This window comes from Labrus mixtus, chromosome 5 (assembly GCF_963584025.1).
Source record: "Labrus mixtus chromosome 5, fLabMix1.1, whole genome shotgun sequence".
Classification (NCBI taxonomy): domain Eukaryota; kingdom Metazoa; phylum Chordata; class Actinopteri; order Labriformes; family Labridae; genus Labrus; species Labrus mixtus.
Genome location: NC_083616.1, coordinates 29,967,174 through 29,985,464, shown reverse-complemented (window position 1 = coordinate 29,985,464; position 18,291 = coordinate 29,967,174). Strand labels below are relative to the sequence as shown.

Below are 18,291 nucleotides of genomic sequence, written 5' to 3'. Positions count from 1 at the left end.
GGTGATGATGAAACGTGCAACCGGTGCTGACATTAAAGCTGCTTTATGTTCTCTCATGATATTGGGAACGCGTCCATTTACACGTTGCATTGATATAAAGAGAACAACTGTCATGAAAGTGTCAGACTTGGTCGCTTCGTCCTCCTTTAAAAAAAAAAAAAAGGTTTATTTCTGGGCCTTTCTGTAGATATAGGACAGTGAAAAGAGTCAGAAATCAGAGAGAGAGAGAGAGAGAGAGAGACGTTCAGGACCTTTCTGCACCGTTCTTGTTAACGGCCTCCTGAGACCCCGCCTCCCCTCCCCCCACAGGGAGAATCTACCCCAATGTGAACGACATCATGTGTGAAAGAGAAATGTAACATTTCACAGACAGACCGTCCAGAATTTAAAAAGAAATGTTCAGACATGCTTTCTGAAATAGGCTAAACAAATCTCTTCCTTATGTCACATTTAGACATGTAGTTATCTTTAATGGAATATGCCTTCAATACTTTAGTAAGATAACTCTTTCACAGCAGCTACATACTCTGTTTGAGAAGTGGTGTTGATCTGAGCTCTGCTGTATCTGAAGCACAGGCCTGAAGGATGGATGCTTCTTGTTCTTGTTGCAGATAAGACCTGAACAACAATGAGTTTTAGGGACACGGTGTTTATAAGGATCTAACATTGTAGAATAAATTCAGTTTATCTGACATGCCATGCTGTACTTGAAGCAGCTCTAACTAATGAATTGTTAGAAATGAGAGATATGAAGCTTGATCCAAAGACGACCGGACTGGTTGAAGATCTTGAAGACGTTTCACCTCTCCTCCTCTCAAAAGGCTTCTTCAGTTTCTAAACTGTCTGCTGGACGGAGTTACATATTGAAGACTCTGTGGATCATTAGCATGCTCATGATCAAGGACGACACACATCTGAGTCGTTAACCTAGTTTCCCCCTCGAGTCGTCTGTGAATCTTGATAAAACCTTATAAAAAGTTATGTCCAACGTGTACTCGACAACACAAACTGTGGATGTGGATACCTGACTGTTTGGCTAAAGCGTTTTTAAAGTTTCCAAATGACAAGAGAAACAAAGAGGAAATTCAAGATAGTGCCTGTCAAAGTCTGTCATCCACTTGTCTTGTTGTCCTCTATCTCCTTGGTTCTTTTTCGATTTCCTTTCCTCTGTACTCTTTCCCCTTGTCCACTCAGCTTTTTCTTTATCCACCTGCGGTCCTTACCTGTCACCCCTCTTCTTCTTTTCCCTTCCCTCTTCTTTTTTTTTCTCACTGTTGCTTTTAGCGTACTCATCTCTCGCTCTCTCTCTCTCTCTCTCAACCTTTGGTTTCTCTCGCTCTCTCTCGGGCCTGACACGGTGCCACGGTGGAAGAAGGTTTTGCGTCCCGATGCCAGCTGGCTGAGAGGCTGAGATTTTAGATGAGTAGATCAGAGAGGAGAGGTTAAGGGAAGAAAAGGAGCTGTAACAATGGAGGAGAGGAGGACAGACATGGAGAGGGGAAAGATGTAGAGAAATAAAGACGGCAGAAGAGGAAAAGGAGCTGCAAGTGTTTCCCGGTGTGTCTCGCTCTGCCGACCTGTCTGTGGGATCCGCATGATGTCCCGTTTTGGCACCGGCACACTTTGGCACGCTGCTAATGATGTTTTGCAATCAGGTTTTGTAATAATGACAGCCGTGTGTGTTTGTGTGTGTGAGCGAGCGAGCGAGCGAGTGAGTCAGATGGGTGTAGCGGTGCCATGAAAGGCGCACCCTGCCATCCACAGTAGTTATTGGCAGGCGTGTTACCATGGTGATGCAGCACAGCATAGATTACCGCTTTATGGCAGTGGCCTATAGCTGCAGTTTCGCTTGAGCCTCGGGTCAAAGAGCAATTATTGAGAATGAAGCTACGGCGACCTTTGACCTGAAGAGTGTCATCATAATAACGGCTGCATGTGTCTTATCGTTCTTTTAAAAAAAAAAAACTTTTACAGTCATTTAAGTCAGGACTTTTAGCCTGGTAGGTTTAAAAATATATATTTTTTTACCTTTTTTTTTAAAAACCAATTAATTCACAGTGAAGGTTTAACAAACTTTATAGACTTAAGGACGTCGGATAACGTTTTTATTTCTCACCTTTAAATCAACTTATCGAACTGTTTCTGCTTGTTTTTAATGTTTTCTCCATTTGATCTTCTGATGCAAAATTGAACCAGCCACAGTCGTATTTTACCAAAAACTCAAATAAGATGACCTCACTATCTGATCAGACATTAAGGAATGTTGAAGTGCTGGCTTCTCTGACAACAATGCAGCAGCCAGTATGTCCTCCTTCTAACTTTAGATTCTGGTCGCTGTAGGCAGTTTAAAGGGATCCCCAATCGGCCGTTTTGGACGCCCCTCTGTTTGTCAGATATGAGAGCAGTTATCAGGTCAACAGGTGTTGCAGCGATGGAAGCGGGCAAGAGAAGTGGTTCAGATAGAAGTGATTGTACCCGACCTAAAAAGCCTCTGCATGTTTCTAATAAGCTCCACGAGCAGAAACGTGCTCAAACTAGGATCAATGTTGGAGATGCTTTTTGAAAAATGGAGAGAGGTTAGAACACAGAAAGGTTTACAGACCCATGCAGAGCTGGATAAACACTGAAGCGTACACAAACCTACATGAGGAGATCTTTTGTGTGTCTTTAGCAGCACCTTGCACAGCTGTACTGACGTGCAGACATGACTCATTCATACGGAGAGACTCAGGAGAATTTAGACAGCCGCAGACTTTCCTGCTGCAGCTCTGCACTGTGTTGTGTTTCTTTTTTTTTTTTTACAGTCTGCTTTGTTTTCATCTATTTCAAGCAAAAAACTATTTCCAGCAATTTGGAGTGGACTGTAAACAACAATTAGACTAGTAGAGTGGTTATTTCTCCTTTTTAAACACTCCTTCTGAAGTCTGCGCAGAGATCAGTGGAGAAAGAAGAGTGTGTGTGTGTGTGTGTGTGTGTGTGTGTGTGTGTGTGTGTGTGTGTGTGTGTGTGTGTGTGTGTGTGTGTGTGTGTGTGTGTGTGTGTGTGTGTGTGTGTGTGTGTGTGTGTGTGTGTGTGTGTGTGTGTGTGTGTGTGTGTGTGTGTGTGTGTGTGTGTGTGTGTGTGTGTGTGTGTGTGTGTGTGTGTGTGTGTGTGTGTGTGTGTGTGTGTGTGTGTGTGTGTGTGTGTGTGTGTGTGTGTGTGTGTGTGTGTGTGTGTGTGTGTGTGTGTGTGTGTGTGTGTGTGTGTGTGTGTGTGTGTGTGTGTGTGTGTGTGTGTGTGTGTGTGTGTGTGTGTGTGTGTGTGTGTGTGTGTGTGTGTGTGTGTGTGTGTGTGTGTGTGTGTGTGTGTGTGTGTGTGTGTGTGTGTGTGTGTGTGTGTGTGTGTGTGTGTGTGTGTGTGTGTGTGTGTGTGTGTGTGTGTGTGTGTGTGTGTGTGTGTGTGTGTGGCGATTCCAGCCACTTTCACTTAGCAGGACGCTTGTTTACTCAAAGTCATTTATCCAGACGTGTGCAGGGAAAGTGAGAGCCAGGTGTGGTCTGCAGCTGAATCCTCCCCGGGGTTCACTGAAACACAAAATAGATTTTCAAATCAAATTTAATTTGAACTATTTTATGATGTTTATGCGATACGAGTCATCCCACAAAAGGAAGATATTCTAGAAAAAAGCAAAACTACATTAATGAGCTCAAATCAACTTCGAAGCACTCAATTAAAAACAGTGTGATGGATTCACTTTTATATACTTCTGACCTGCTCTATCCTGCAGACCGTATAAACCCGTTCACACGAGGGCTAGGAACTCACAGATGATGGATACCGAGTGCTTGGCTTATGTTACAGATCTGATCATGATACAGCGATTCTGTAATTCTAATAAGAGATATATGCACTAATATATATCTGGATATTTTAAGAATATAAAATGCCTCTTAAAAGGTTAGGAGGGGACGAAGGCAGCGTAGTGGCTTGAGCGTGGGCCCCAAGTACGTAGTATGGAGGCTGCAGTCCTCCAAGCAGGCGACCTGTGGTTTCCCTCCCACATGTCATACTCCACTCTCTCTCTCTCTCCGATTTTTAAAGGTTTTTATTTTGGGGCCTTTTGTGCCTTCATTAATAGAAAGGAAAGTGGAGGAATAAGGGAGAGAGAGAGTGTGGGGAACCACATATGGGATAGGAACCACAGGTCGGATTCGAACCCGGGCCGCCTGCTTGGAGGACCACTAGGCTACCAGCCTTTTTTTAAATCACCATTAATCTCATACTATTTTGTCTTTGTGGGTGCACAGTGGATAAACCTCCTCAGTGTCTCCCTGTAGTCACAGTGATGGAAAACAAAGACTCTGTGGCACCTTTGAATGTCTCATTTCAACTCAGACAGCTCAGCTGACGAGTCAAAAGTAATATCCACCTTATGACATCAAACATTTCACTTCTTTCCGTTCCATTGAGCTGTTTTCTTTAGGTTAGATCCGTAACCAGTTCCCTTTTCCGTGGTTAAGTTAATATCTTAACCTTTGATATAACAGAAGGTCCTTACCTTATTCTAAAATATAAGCAGGGTTGAATTCAAACAGAAAGTAAAGTACTGTATTAAAAAAAAAATACATCTTGATATTTGGCTTCAGGGATTTGATAATTGTATCACACGAGTCAGGACGACAATATATCGCCGTATCGATATTTTGTTTTACCTCTAATCCATCTACATGAATCTACATGGCTCCTTTTTTTTTTATTCCTAACCGCCCTTAACGCTCCCTGTGTTCATGAGCATGTTTGCCACAGATCGAGCTTGTGTTCCTGTCAGGACCTGAGGGGGGGATTTAAACACACACAGGTGTTCGCCACACAATCCCAGGTACAGGTGTCCCAAAAGAGAGGATGCTCGTGCCACAGAATCTGTTCTTGCCTTGAATTAGTTGAAACAGATGAACCGTTACTTTACGCCCTGATAAGAACACCTGGCTAACGCAGCACCGCGGGGGCTCAAACTGTGTGGTGAAGCTGTTCAACTTTAGGCTCGAGGTTCTGTTCTGCACTTAAAGAGAGTCGAGGAACTGGCGTCTAAACATCTGTCCAAAGGTTATTTTTTGGGTGTTGTGCTGTAGTGGCATATGACCTCACAGCTTTCAGCCCCCTTTTTCAACGTAACTCCACCAGCAGTGAGAGTGGATCAATTTGTTCCCATTTGTTCTATTGAAATGAACTCTTCCCCAGTTTCCCCTGGTTACTGACCCAGCCAGCGAGAGCCACCTGCAAACCCTTACACACAGAGAGCGAGCGAGAGACAGCAACAGGGACAGAGAGAGAGAGAGGGAGGGAGGGAGGGAGGAAAGGAGGGAGGGAGGAAAAAGGGGGTTGGAGTGGGAACCAGATGGGCATCTGCAGAGAAGAAGAAGAAGACACTGGAATGAAACCAGTGAGATGAAAAAAAGTGAAAGATAGAAGAGTGGAGGAAAAAAAAGAAAGCTGACAGGGGAGGTACAGGTGCTCGCAGATCATTCCTCTGCTCCACCAGGCTGTGAGTTTAAAAGAATGGAGCAGATCCAAACGTCATGCCTCAGAGCCTGCCGGCGGATTGGCACTGAAAACAAAGGCAGTATTACATGGGCAAGTTTTATAAGCAATAACAGAGGGTAATATTGTCTTTTTGTTTGGAGGGGGGGGGGGGGACACTTCTGATGTGGTTAACTGACGGCTGATAGTAGTGAGTGTTTTACTTTAGCAGGGACAACAAAGGATAGCGTTGCCTTAAGGTATCATCGATAGCTTTTTAAAAAACTGTTGATCTCTTCATCCGTCTCAGATCATCCTGCAGATAGTGGATCAAAGTTTTTTAAGTAGGACATGCAAAGCTGTACAAGTATGAAAACAGAAGCGGCACGCCAACGTAAATACGGTTACACATTTCAATTAGAGATAAAACCCCAACTTAAAAAAAACACACTCAATGAATGATCTCCTCACTTAGAAATACAAGTTTGTTATGACAAGGGTTACAACATGACGCGATATAATACGATATGATGCGTGATAGCTGCCCAACAACACCGGGTAATGTCACCATAAAGCCACCGTGTGATTATCCATTTATTGAAAGACGATCACATAATAAGGACACATTACGATGTCTTACTAGTTGAAGAGTACAAAGTGCACGATCATCGTAATTTACAGCATTTAATGTCTTCATCTCTTAAAGCGACGTTATGTAGGAATTCAGTGGAATTCAGCGTTTTTGGCGCCCAAAGACGGACGCTGAGTTCAACTGCAGCGTTGTAAAACACACACCGTGCTGTCATGGCTCGCCGTCACTGACGACGTGCACATGCGCAAATATGACACTGCTAGCGCCTACAGCCCGTTGTAGAGACGACCTTTGTAAGATGGATGTAATTATTTCTATACTTCTGAATGATATCTGCAGGGATGTTCACTCTGCTAGCTTGCTTGGTCATTCTCTCTTTTCTTTTCGCTGTGTGACATCCTGCTGTCTTCTTCTTCTCCTTTTTCTTTTTAGTTTTTATTTGGAGGGGGGGTTTATGCCTTCATTTAGAGATAGGACAGTCAAAAGTCAGGGACTGATAGAGTTTGGGGACTAAAATGCGGAAAAGGGAGCCAGACATCAGATTTGAACTCGGGCTACTTGGAGGACTGTAGCCTCTGTACATGGGGCGAGCACACTAACCACTAGGCTACCTGCGCCCCCATTCTTCTTCTTTTATCCTGCTGTCTTCTTCTTCTTTGGAAAATCAACTTTTGTTGAAGTCATTCATGTCAGGAGCGTCTCGGGGAGGATTTGGCAGTGAGTCACATCGACAGAGAAATCTGTTTAAAGCGTCATTTTTATTCAAAATACACATATTTAACACCAGGTCAGCATATTTATAATTTTATCACACGAGTCACTTCTCATTTATTTCTGCTGTATCACCTTTAACTGAACAGGGATTCTTGAGTTGTTTATATATGCAAACATCAGCACAGTGGTTTATACTGAAACCATCGGACTTATTCAATTTTCCACCTCCCTCATTCTCCAGTTAATGTTGTTGGTCACAGTTTGTGGAGTGATTTCCTTTGGGCTTGAGGCGTCTCGTCCCTCCTCTTGAGCTTCTGAAAACAGAGGATGTGGAATCATAATAAGAACGAGAGGTGTGAAAAGTCTGTCAGCATCTCAACATCTGTTACTGCACAACCGATGCAGACTGAGATATCTCTCTCTGCTTTACCAAATAAACCTTCTCCTTTTATTCAAAATGAAATATGGGAAGAGTTTCAGCTCATGGACTCTTGAAAGTATTCAGATAAATGAAAATCTGAAAAGATAGAAAATGAAATCTCAGACAGCCATCAAGCATCTGGATCAAACTGCACTAGATACATGAAGACTTGCAGGGTTTCTGCTGCTGCAGGTAAAACAACATCCACCAGAGACGTGTGCATTGTGTGCACTTTGCAAAGCCGTCTGAAAAAGGTTACTATGTTGATATCACGTACATGTCGATAATAATACCTTTAGACTTCAGAGTCAGAGTCTTAAAGCTTCACATTGTTTCATATCTGTGTTCATTAGAAAATCTTCCCCTCGTCTTTTCAGTCCTTGCTTCTTGTCAGAGACATCTGGGGGTGAACTACACACTAATTGGTATCCAACCTCAGAGAATCCATTTCTCTTCCTCGCCATCTGCAAAGGCTTCGCTCCGTTTCGTCCAGCCGTAGGAGAACGAGCGGCGGAGAGGATTGGTGCTGAAAATGTGAGCCAGTGATGCATTCAGTGTCCCCAGATTTTTTACCAAGTTAGAAAACAGAGCGGCTGAGAGTTACACCGCTGATCAAAGACTGTGGTTGATGCTACGCTAACATACGCTGTCATTGTAATGACAACACAAAGTGGCTTTGCACAGATATGCACGCACGGCTCCTGAGGACGAGGTTGTTCTCATGGTCGTGTGAAGGGGTTGCTTTGAAGCCGAGGGTCGTTACAGAAGTTGAAGTTGTAACAGATGGATGAAACATCTCTGCTTATTCTGTCTGTTTCTGTTTCTGCTTTGCCATTTCTCCTCTTCCCCAAAAAAGGAGCTCTTGATTTCTAAATGACGTCATCCCCAGAACCCTTTTCTCCCTCTCTCCCCCTCCTTCATGATCCATAAAGAGCGACATACTTGAGTTATTAAATCAATATTATTCATAAAATCAATCTGGCTCTCTTCACTTGCCGTCTTTTTTTTTTTTGGCTTTTGCAATTTGTTTTTCCCTTCCCCTTCCAGCTCTCTCTCCCTCTCTCTCTCTCTCTTTATTATTTTTATTTTTTATCGACTCTCCGGGGAGTTGTTCTCTTCAGCTCTTTATCACCCTCTCCTCTTCTCCGTCTTATCTCGTCTCGTTGCCTCCCTCTCCAACTCTCCCGGGAGCTCTGGCAGATTGTTTCAGTGCATGAGACCAGATAATCACTCTGCACTCATTTTGTCAGCTTTTTTTTTTTTTTTTTTCCTCCTCCTCTCCTCTCCTCCTCCTCTCCTCTCCACTCCACTCTGCGCCTGCTGCTTGGAGCTGTATCGATGTGGAGAAATGCTTCGCCTTTACAGTCGGACATTGTTCCCTTACGTCTCTGCAGCTGGTTTCTTCGACCTGAGAAACATAACAAAAAAAACAATTTTTTTTTTTTTTACTGTGAAAATTATTCTATTGATCATCTGTTTCTTTGTCTGGAGATCCTGCGTACATCGAGACACTTTCATGTGGCGGCGAACTCTTTGAAATAAAGTAAAAATAAGCAGCAGCGCCACAACAATTCATCAAAAACATGCTTTATTCTATACGGATTTTTAATGCAGACGGCGACCTCACTGTCACAAAAACAAGTTTATGTGCATGCTCCCATCTTAAAATATCCATGAATCATTTATTACAGAATCATTTACATCTCAGGATGCTCTCCTGCAGCTTCAAAGATGCCCCCCCCCGTATGTGTTGTCCCACTTTTGTACCCGCTCATATTATATTATTGGCACATGTAGAAACTCTCCTGGAGTCTTTTTCAGACGTGTGAAGTCTGCAGGTCTTCCACTAGAGTCTAGTGACTAGACTAAACACAAGGGGACTTAAGGGCCGAGCAAGCTGGTCCAGCTCTCGTCCAGATCCAACAATGTTGATTTTGAAAAAACAGAAAAGAAATTCCGGTTCTGAAAGTGGGAGGGAGATTCCTGCCGAGGAATGCCTTGAGCCTTTAAGCAAGCCCGTAACATTTGAGAGATTGATGTTCGCTCTGAGACATTTACGACCTGTGTGCATGTAATAGTCTGTTGATTTTTGCAGACGGAGAGAAATGAACTGACAGAAGGGCTTTAGAGATGAGTCTGCTACAGAGCCGTAACATCCCCACATATGTCACTGGCTTTATCCAGCCCCTTCTACACTGACCTTTTAAGGCAGGATATTTATGCCCCTTTACGCTTCGTCTCTGACTACCTGTGTCAAAATGGTCAGTGCATTCCTCTTCTGCAGCTACGTCTGAGCCAGAACCAGTGATCATCTCCTCACACTGGCTCCAGTTACTGCTCGCATCAAATTTAAAACTCTGCTGCTCGCTTACAAAACAGCGACAGAAACGTTGTTACTTTAACTCTCTGATCCACCTAAGTCTCTGACTAGACTCTTCTCCTCTGTCGCCCCCCGGTGGTGGAATGAACTTCCAAACTCCATGTGATCTGCAGAGTCCCTCTGCACCTTTAAGAAAAAGCTAAAGACCCAGCTCTTTCATGAATACCTACTAACTTAATGATGATGGTCTCCATATTATTGATCATGATGATGGTAATGATGATGGTTTTTGTTTGATAACGACGACTTATAAGATGGTTTCTATACTGATTAGAGCTCTCAAGAACTGCCCTCAATGTTGTGCTTTGCCTCTGGTCACTTCCTGTCAGCAGCTGTGTGTCCAATCAGACTCAAAGCTGATCGTTTGCTCTTACTGACATTGTTCCCTTTTCTCTAGATCCTTGCTTGTGTTGTTCTTACTCTCTGATGTACGTCGCTTTGGATAAAAGAGTCTGCTAAGTGAATTGTAGAACGTCTCCCAACAGCACGCCTCTGTGTGTTTTACGTTGATGACTCGGGTTGTCACGATACCAGAATTTCAAACTTTGATACGATTTTTGAAAAATCTAACTTTATGATTACCCTTTTCAAAACCACAGGAACAAAAATAAAAGTCCTAGAAAACCAGGATTGGGAGCGTTTCGGGGGGGGGGGGGTCGCAGTTATTACGTTTCTGATCGGCCATGCAAGGTATTGACAGAGGTGCGGCGGGGGCGAGGCGGCGGCGATGTGTAACTCAGTAGGCTTCAAGGAGGAACAGCAGTGTGTGTGTGTGCATGTCTTGAATGTGTATGTGGAGCTCCTGCTGTGATTACACACTGTGACTCATGTGCGTCCGTAGTAAAACACAATAACAAAGTGTCTAATTGTACATCAGGAGTTTAGGACACAAACATTACTCTGTTGCTGAATCAATGTAGAAACACAAAGACGTAATAACTAGGGATGGGAATGAAGGAGTTTTTATTGATAACAACGCCAATATCGATTCTGCTTACCGATCCAGTTCTTCATCGATCCCTAATCCCAAATAAGAGAATATATGCTCAGCATTCATTTTCTCTTAGGTCTCAAGTCAAAGAAAGAATCTGTAGTTCAGCCTGGCCTGTATGCGTTGTGTCACATGGTACTCCTTTATAATTAATGCTGTGCTGTGTCGACACATGTTTCAGCATGTGGACCCAATGTCTCCTGTTCGTCATGATGACTCCTTGCGTGTGACATCATTGTGTTTTTTAAGGCGCGCAGCACTTAGTGGAAGGCGTCGATAAAGAAATCGTTAAGTAAAGGCAAATTACGTCAATGGGTCAAACTGGCTGGAACCGGTTCTCAACCTCTTCGCTCCAGTCCCTTGGCGTGATGATGGCAGAGCTTTGTAATGGCTCTGTTGAGGACTCACACATAAAGGGGAATAACATGAAATGAAGTGGAATACTTGAGTCTGCTTAAACATTTTTAACTTTCAGTTGGTAAAAAGGAAACCTCGGAGATATGTCATCAAGACTTAGATCATGCTTTAGGATCACAGGCACTTCATCTTCTGTGTTTCCTCTGAGGATATTTTCTCATCTTTGGCCTCATTTAAAGAATTTTACAATTACAACACAGCTAAGTGTTGTCACATTTATTGCCTGGGAAACGACAGTATACTACTCTTATCTGTTCTCTGGAGACAGTCTATCTTTGTGTATCTGTGTGAGTTTGCATGAAGATTGTCAGAATGTACGCTACTCTCTTCACTCTCTAACTTTTTGATACCACTGATTCTAATACAATAGTATCAAAAACTCCCAAAGCTACGCAGAGACTTCAGATCTTCTGTCATATTTTAACCGAAAGCTGCCACACACAGAAACAAGTGAGAGAGAGAGAGAGCAGCGGTAGGCCATTCAAATTCACAAGCTGGTGAATACTGACTTTTCTCACTTCCTTTTGACGTCTTTAAAACACACACAGAGACCAGAGGAGGTGACACTGTCTAAATGACAGATATGCAGAAACATTGAAGACATATTTGTGCGATTAAGACAGAGTGCAGGAGTTTGTCTGCAATTTTTTGGCAAAAAAAAGAAGAAGAAATGATCTGATATTGAGTGTCTGGGACTTTTATTTTTGTTGCACTACGGGTCTCTTCTCGTTTACAATCAAAGGTTAAAATTCTGGTATCATGACGACCTTAGTTAGTCACTTTTTCCATGAAGATGAAGCACTCATCATTTCCGGAGAACCTCAGATTGTATTCAATCAACGACACATAATGTCCGGGACATTTTGATAAAATAATTCCACCCGTCGACTTTGTGTGAAGTAGTTCCTCTTGCTGACTTGTTGCTCAATGTGATCGTCTTATCTGCTGTCTTTGTTGGTGTGTTTCAGGTGGAGTGGATACAGCAGCAGGTGGTGAAGAGGAGGATAAAGAGGGATTACAAACCAAACCCGCCCCTTTCCCTGTCTAGCCCCGCCCTCAGCAGCCCGGCCCAGAACAACATATTCTACAATGACGCCAAGTGGAGCAGTATGTGGTACATTGTGAGTTAAATAACACTTTTTTTTTTTTTTTTACAGAGTCACTGCACCAAAGGAACAAGAATGTAATGTGGAGAAGGAGCAGTAAAAATCACTCAATGCAGTTCATGTATTCTTAGAGGATTGTGAGGAATACACATGAATCTAGGTTGTGGGTCAAAGGCTACCCGAGGCCGTGTCATGATGCTGATTTACTGCGGGGTCAGTGGAGCTGAGGGATTTGCGTGAATGTGTGTGTTTTGCTGAATGAGCGGATAAAAGAGCCATTGTGATGCAATTGTTGCCTTTTTTGTTTTTCCTCGACTCGAAAGAGAGACAGAGATGATTTAGGGTCAAGGTTTGACGAGCCGTGTTTAAACATAAATATTTGCCGCAGGAAAAAAGTCCACAGAGGCAGAAATATACATGTCAGCGTGTTCCCTGCGTTTCAACATCCTTCCTCCGAGAACAGCAGCGTCGTGCATGCACTCGTTCCCGCTCAGACACACACACACACACACACACACACACACACACACACACACACACACACACACACTTAGAGTGCAGAGATTTGCAGGCTTATCACAAGTGTTGTCATACACCCTCAGATCATTGCTCTTTTAGTTATGTTCCCTGTGTGTGTGTGTGTGTGTGTGTCCTCATCTCGGTAAATGATCAACTGATTGCTGATAAATTCTAATACTTTGACCGGAGCTTTTCAACTTATTTTTCTAACTGTTGGAAAACAGAACTCTGTGAACTTTATTTGTGTTTTCACGTTTAGACAGACGTCAAAGCTTCTTCTGGTCATTCCCCATTCCCATTATATTCTAGAGAGACAAATCGTATGGTCTAGTGTTTTTTTTGTTTTTTTTTCTTGGCGTGTTGAGTAGTTTATGTTGGTGTCTTAATCAGGAACACATCTTAATTAATTCAAGCGAAAAGAAAAAAACTATTGAAGACATCATTTCTAAAATCAAAATGAAGCGTCGAAAAACAAATGGTCAGCCAGATGTTAAGATACTTAATACATTGGTTTTATTTGACGCTTTTCTGAAAACTCAAAGACGCTTGAGTGACTTCAGTGAATGATCCACTTAGAGAATCTAACTTCAGGTAAAAAAAAAAAACATCTCTAGATATCTGTTTCACATGGCAACATCTAGTGTTGAAACATGAAGCAAATGCAGAATTAAAAAAGACAAACTGCAGTTCCTGAAGTGTCCTCTTGAGGCTGGCTCGAACAACCAAGGAAGATTCAAGATTCAAAATGTTTATTGTCATGTGCACAGTAGGAAACATGTTTCCCTGTACAATGAAATTCTGTCTTTGCTGTCCACAATGAATGCCAACAATAAAATATTAAAATTAAACGTAGCCAAATAAAAACAATAATAATATATACAAATATACAAAAAATAAGGCAATTTGAAGGCAGTAGAGTGCAAATAGAAAATGTAAACTGTGCAAAAAAAATGAGTGTAATATGTGCAAACTGAGCATGAAGTAGTTTGTGATTGTTACACTCCTGTGAGTTGTTAATGAATCCCTATAAGTCCCGTATTAAACTGACAGTTTTTACAGCAGAAATAAACACGTTTACAGACTGGTATGAAAAGGACTTTTGGTCTCTATAGGTCATTTACTTTTTGGAAAAAAGAATGTAGAGGGTAAGATTTTATTCAACTCATCTTTGTTGATTACATTAAGGTCAAGAGGTATGCTTCCATTTGTTTACTTGAGGGCGCAGCTGAGTTTACTGACAAGTCAGGGGCGTTGTAGCTGTTCGTCATGAGGCTTAAGGCCCGCCCCCGCTCCACCTCTTTGCATGTTTCTAGATTGACTGGAGGTTGGTTAGAGTCAGCATTTCAAATATGGCAATCATTTGGCTTCATAACGCTTCTCCTCTTAATAAACAACATGTGGCAAATGAAGTATTGAAAACAGATCAGCTAGATAAATTGAAGTGCTAAAACAATTATCTCGGTTCTTGTGACTGATACAGAGCCAGCTGTGTAACCTCCATCGATTAACGGGAATGTGGAGAGTTGAAATGAAGGGAAATAAAATAAAGACGATTATTTCTTGTTTAGTCTGTGGGTTTTCTTCCCCAAAAGTATTTTTTGGACCTTTTTTTTCCTTTATTGGATAAAACAGCTGAAGAGAGTCAGGAAATGTTGGGAGGAGAGAGAGAGGGAATGACATGCAGCAAAGAGCCGAGGTCAGATTCAAACCCACAGCCACTGCAACGAGGACTACAGCCTCTGTACATGGGGCACGTGACATAACCGCTAGGCCATCCTTTCCCAAACTAAAGACTGCCGCGGCCCACTTTGAAATACAAAATTACTCCGGGGCCCGTTATAAAATATAAGTTATGACTACAGCTATAACTTTCAGTAAGGGTAAATTATTGGATATTACAACATGATATTATGGCAAGATAGACACAAAAGTTTAGTAAACATTATGTCCATGAATAGTCATGACACGTCTTACTAATCACTTAAAGGGTTGACTCATGGAAAATCATCATTATTGTGATATTTCTTTTATTTTTATACTTGGTTGAGGGCTTTTCGCGGCCCACCTGCAGTACCCACAAGGTCCACCAGGGGGCCGCGGGAAACACTGCGCTAGGCTATCAGTGCTCCCAGTCTCACTGTTTGTCGATGAAGTTTACATCAAGACTTTTTACATTTTGCAAAGTGTTTAAAACTCTTAGACACACTTGACATTTCAATCCCTTGGTCGACACATACTTTGTATTTTATGGTGAAAAAACGTCTGAGAATTCACTTTAAAACTGACTTTAACTTAAAGTAAATGCTCACTCATGGCTGTAAGTTGAGCTTAAAAATGTCATGATGTGGGCACACTGAAGGAAGGTTACATCTTACACCTGTGGGATGCACATTGTCACCTTTTTCTCTTCTAACCTTCCGCTTCTTCTCTCCGCAGCACTGCAACGATGACGTCCACAACTGCCAGTCCGACATGAACATCATGGGGGCGTGGAAAAGGGGCTACACGGGTAAAAACGTGGTGGTGACCATTCTGGACGACGGCATCGAGAGGAACCACCCGGACCTCTTTCAGAACTACGTGAGTGTGTATGTATGCACGGCGTGCAGGGCGGCTAATGAGCGGCGACATGTGTGTATGAGTGTGTGTGAATGGTGAGTGCAGGAGTCTCAAGGTTTCAGGGGGGCAGACTGTCCTGAAATGTATATATGCTGTTGTCTCACACAGATGGAAAGATAAATACTTTATTCAACTAAAAGACATCCAGTGTCAGCTTACAAGACAAACGACGTGATACATTTAAAAAAAAAAAAAAAAGAACAAAAAAAAAATACTGAGGCTTGGAAGCTCCTCCCACTTCCCCATTTGTTTTTCTAGTGAGGTCGTCTGATTGGCTGATGTCCTTGTTCATCATCATCATTCTTCTTTTTTATTTTGTGTTTTCTTAACGTTATTCCAGAAAGTTCCACGGGTACGGTTACCTGATTGGCCACTGCTGAGTGATTGACAGTTGGTGTGTTATCTAAACTGACCAATGGGAAAACGGCAAAAAAAATGTATATGTTAGCCTGAACGAAGATTAAAAGAAACGAAAATAAATGAAACCTGTGCATCTATAAAGTTTGACTCATACCAAGAAAACGTACATAACCTGTGCAGGAATAAGAATAGAAACATATGTACAGTTTAACGCTAGGGCTGTCGCGGCAATCGCAAAAAATGAGTTACCAGCGATAAAAACAAAAACATTGCGCTATCGAGCCACCTTGGTTCACCTCGACAGCTCTATTCAACGCACAGTTTACAATGACAGTAGAGCTACAGGACAGATGCACAGCAGCATTCATGTTTCCAGGTACAGCAGTGACTGAAAGGAGTCTTTTGGCCGTCCTGGTTTTGGAGCTGCCCCCTGGTTGCCCATGGTAACCAGACAGTCATTACCGCCACACCGTGTAGTATGAACTATAACGTGGACAACACAGAAACATTATCGAGTTGTAATTAATGAAAAAAAACACAACATGTGACAGAGTGATGTGACAGTAAATGAGAAATGATAAAATGCTGCCGTCAGGGTCACGTGTTCCCGCATCGTGCTTCCTCATACCTGTGTGTGTGTGTGTGTGTGCAGGTATGCTTTATTGGTCTGTGGTCACATGCAGAGGTGTGTCTGCCTCAGAGGTAAAGATAGTTAGGAGGAACGTCTTCCCCCGGCCATCCATCAGCTGAGCAGATGAAATGATTCACTCCCTGTTGGACGATATCCGCGCCGTGTTATTAGCCGATCTTAATGTCGGGATTTGTTGATGCCGAGGGGGGGCGACGACACAGCAGAATGAGTTAGCTCTGATTGGATTCGATTTACTAAAACTGTTGAGTGAGTGAGGCCGATGTGAGCTGTTTGATTGGGTTAGAGAAGCTTTGTGGCGTTCAGGTCTATTAACACACACACACCAACACACAAACACAGATTCCTTTAGTTATTCAATCATAAATACACCTGTCATTTTTTTAATTCTTTATTTTAGACTGCAGACAGCACGTACAGTGTTATATGCAATCTGACATAGCAGACAGAAAAAAACAGTTGACTTTCCTCTGCATGTCACAGGAGAAATAAAAGAATGTCTCAGAAACAGTCTCGAGAAAGACAAAGTAAGAAAACAATGAAGTGTGCAAAGATAAGACGGCATCACAAAGACTGTGGTTGGTCACTTCTTCAGAATCTGTCCGTAGAGGCCTCTACATATTTAACCCACTTGGCCCAAAGCTAAACAAAAACATCTTTCTGTAGACGCAAAGAAAAAATCATAAATATCATGTGTTAAATCAATCCACTCGTGTGTCTTGGGGGGGTTTCAGGAAGCAATCAGCGCCTTGTGATGGCTTTTTTTTTTGCAAGCTGAGATCAATATACCAAACAGGTATTTACAGTATCAGCCCCCCCCCCCCAAGTCTGGAAGTGTACACTTCCTAGAAATATGGTGGTGAATTAGAGTGGCAGGTCCATGTTCAGAATGGTTTTTATGAAACTCTAAGCAGAACGGTTTTTATCACAGGGCGCTCCCAGAAAACAAGCCAGTGGTTGGCTTCCTGAGATCCACACTTCCTCCAACACTCGGTGTCCTCCTCCTGCAAAATGTGCTTTCTGCTTCGTTGTAAAACACTTCCAACTAAAATCCCTCCACACTGGAGAGTTTTTTTTCTTCCACATATCTAACCCCTCTTTATGTGAAATAGAAAGATGAGTTTACATCTGTCACTTTGGTGTGAGGTGGTCAAACATTTGATGCTTCTGTACTTTTTGATACATGTTTTTTAAACGTTATTTTAATAATCCACAGTATTGAAAAGCTCTTAAAAAAAACACAACATCCATTGCATGAGACAGGAATGAGTCCATCAAAAATACGAAGCAAACTCCTGCACACTATCTAAACTGCACTTATACATTGGCAGCGTTTTGGTTCAGAGATGCTGACAGTGAATTTGTGTGATTTCAGACAGTGTGCAGGAGTTTGCCTGCAATTTTTGGTAATTAAAATAACATATTAAACCAACATTGAGTGCCTAAGATCACGTCTGTTTTTGGTTATTGTAGTAACAAAACTGGTATGGATCATTTGACTTTGACTAGTATCAAATCAAACTTTGATATTCTGGTGTCATGGCAACCCCATCGAGATGTTTGATGCACTTATTCCCGACCCTCCGTGTCTCCTCCAGGATCCTCAGGCCAGCTTTGACGTCAACGGCAACGATATGGACCCCATGCCTCGATATGACGCCACAAACGAGAACAAGTAAGAAAACCTCAGATTCAATAAGTGAGAGAGAGAAATGTCATTTTAACAGTTTCCATATGGTTCTGTTAAACAATAAAATAAGGATGTGTGGGCTGAGTGTTTTGTTACTCCTGGTCAGATAAATGGTGTTCTGCGTGTCAGTGTTTATCTGATTGATTTTTACCAGAAGCTCGGTGCCTCAACATGTTTGTGTTTGCAGAGCCCTGACCTTGTTGTGGGTGCCATGAGTTACATTAGTGTGTTTGATTGTGACATTTGTGGGTGGGTTGTGGTTTCTCTGTTTGGTAGAGTTGGTGTGTACGTGTGTGTGTGTGTGTGTGTGTGTGTGTGTGAGTGTGAGAATGGAAAA

At 42.4% G+C, this 18,291-nt stretch overlaps 1 protein-coding gene across 3 annotated transcripts in view; it reads left to right on the top strand.

The window, feature by feature from the left end:
- Positions 1-18,291, top strand: part of pcsk5b (proprotein convertase subtilisin/kexin type 5b) — an 83,432-nt gene that overhangs the window by 10,489 nt on the left and 54,652 nt on the right. For all 3 annotated transcript variants that reach the window (XM_061038917.1, XM_061038919.1, XM_061038918.1), the window contains exons 3-5: positions 11,980-12,132; positions 15,073-15,216; positions 17,863-17,939. In XM_061038917.1, coding sequence (XP_060894900.1) covers positions 11,980-12,132; positions 15,073-15,216; positions 17,863-17,939 — 374 coding nt within the window. The remainder of the gene's footprint in view (positions 1-11,979; positions 12,133-15,072; positions 15,217-17,862; positions 17,940-18,291) is intronic.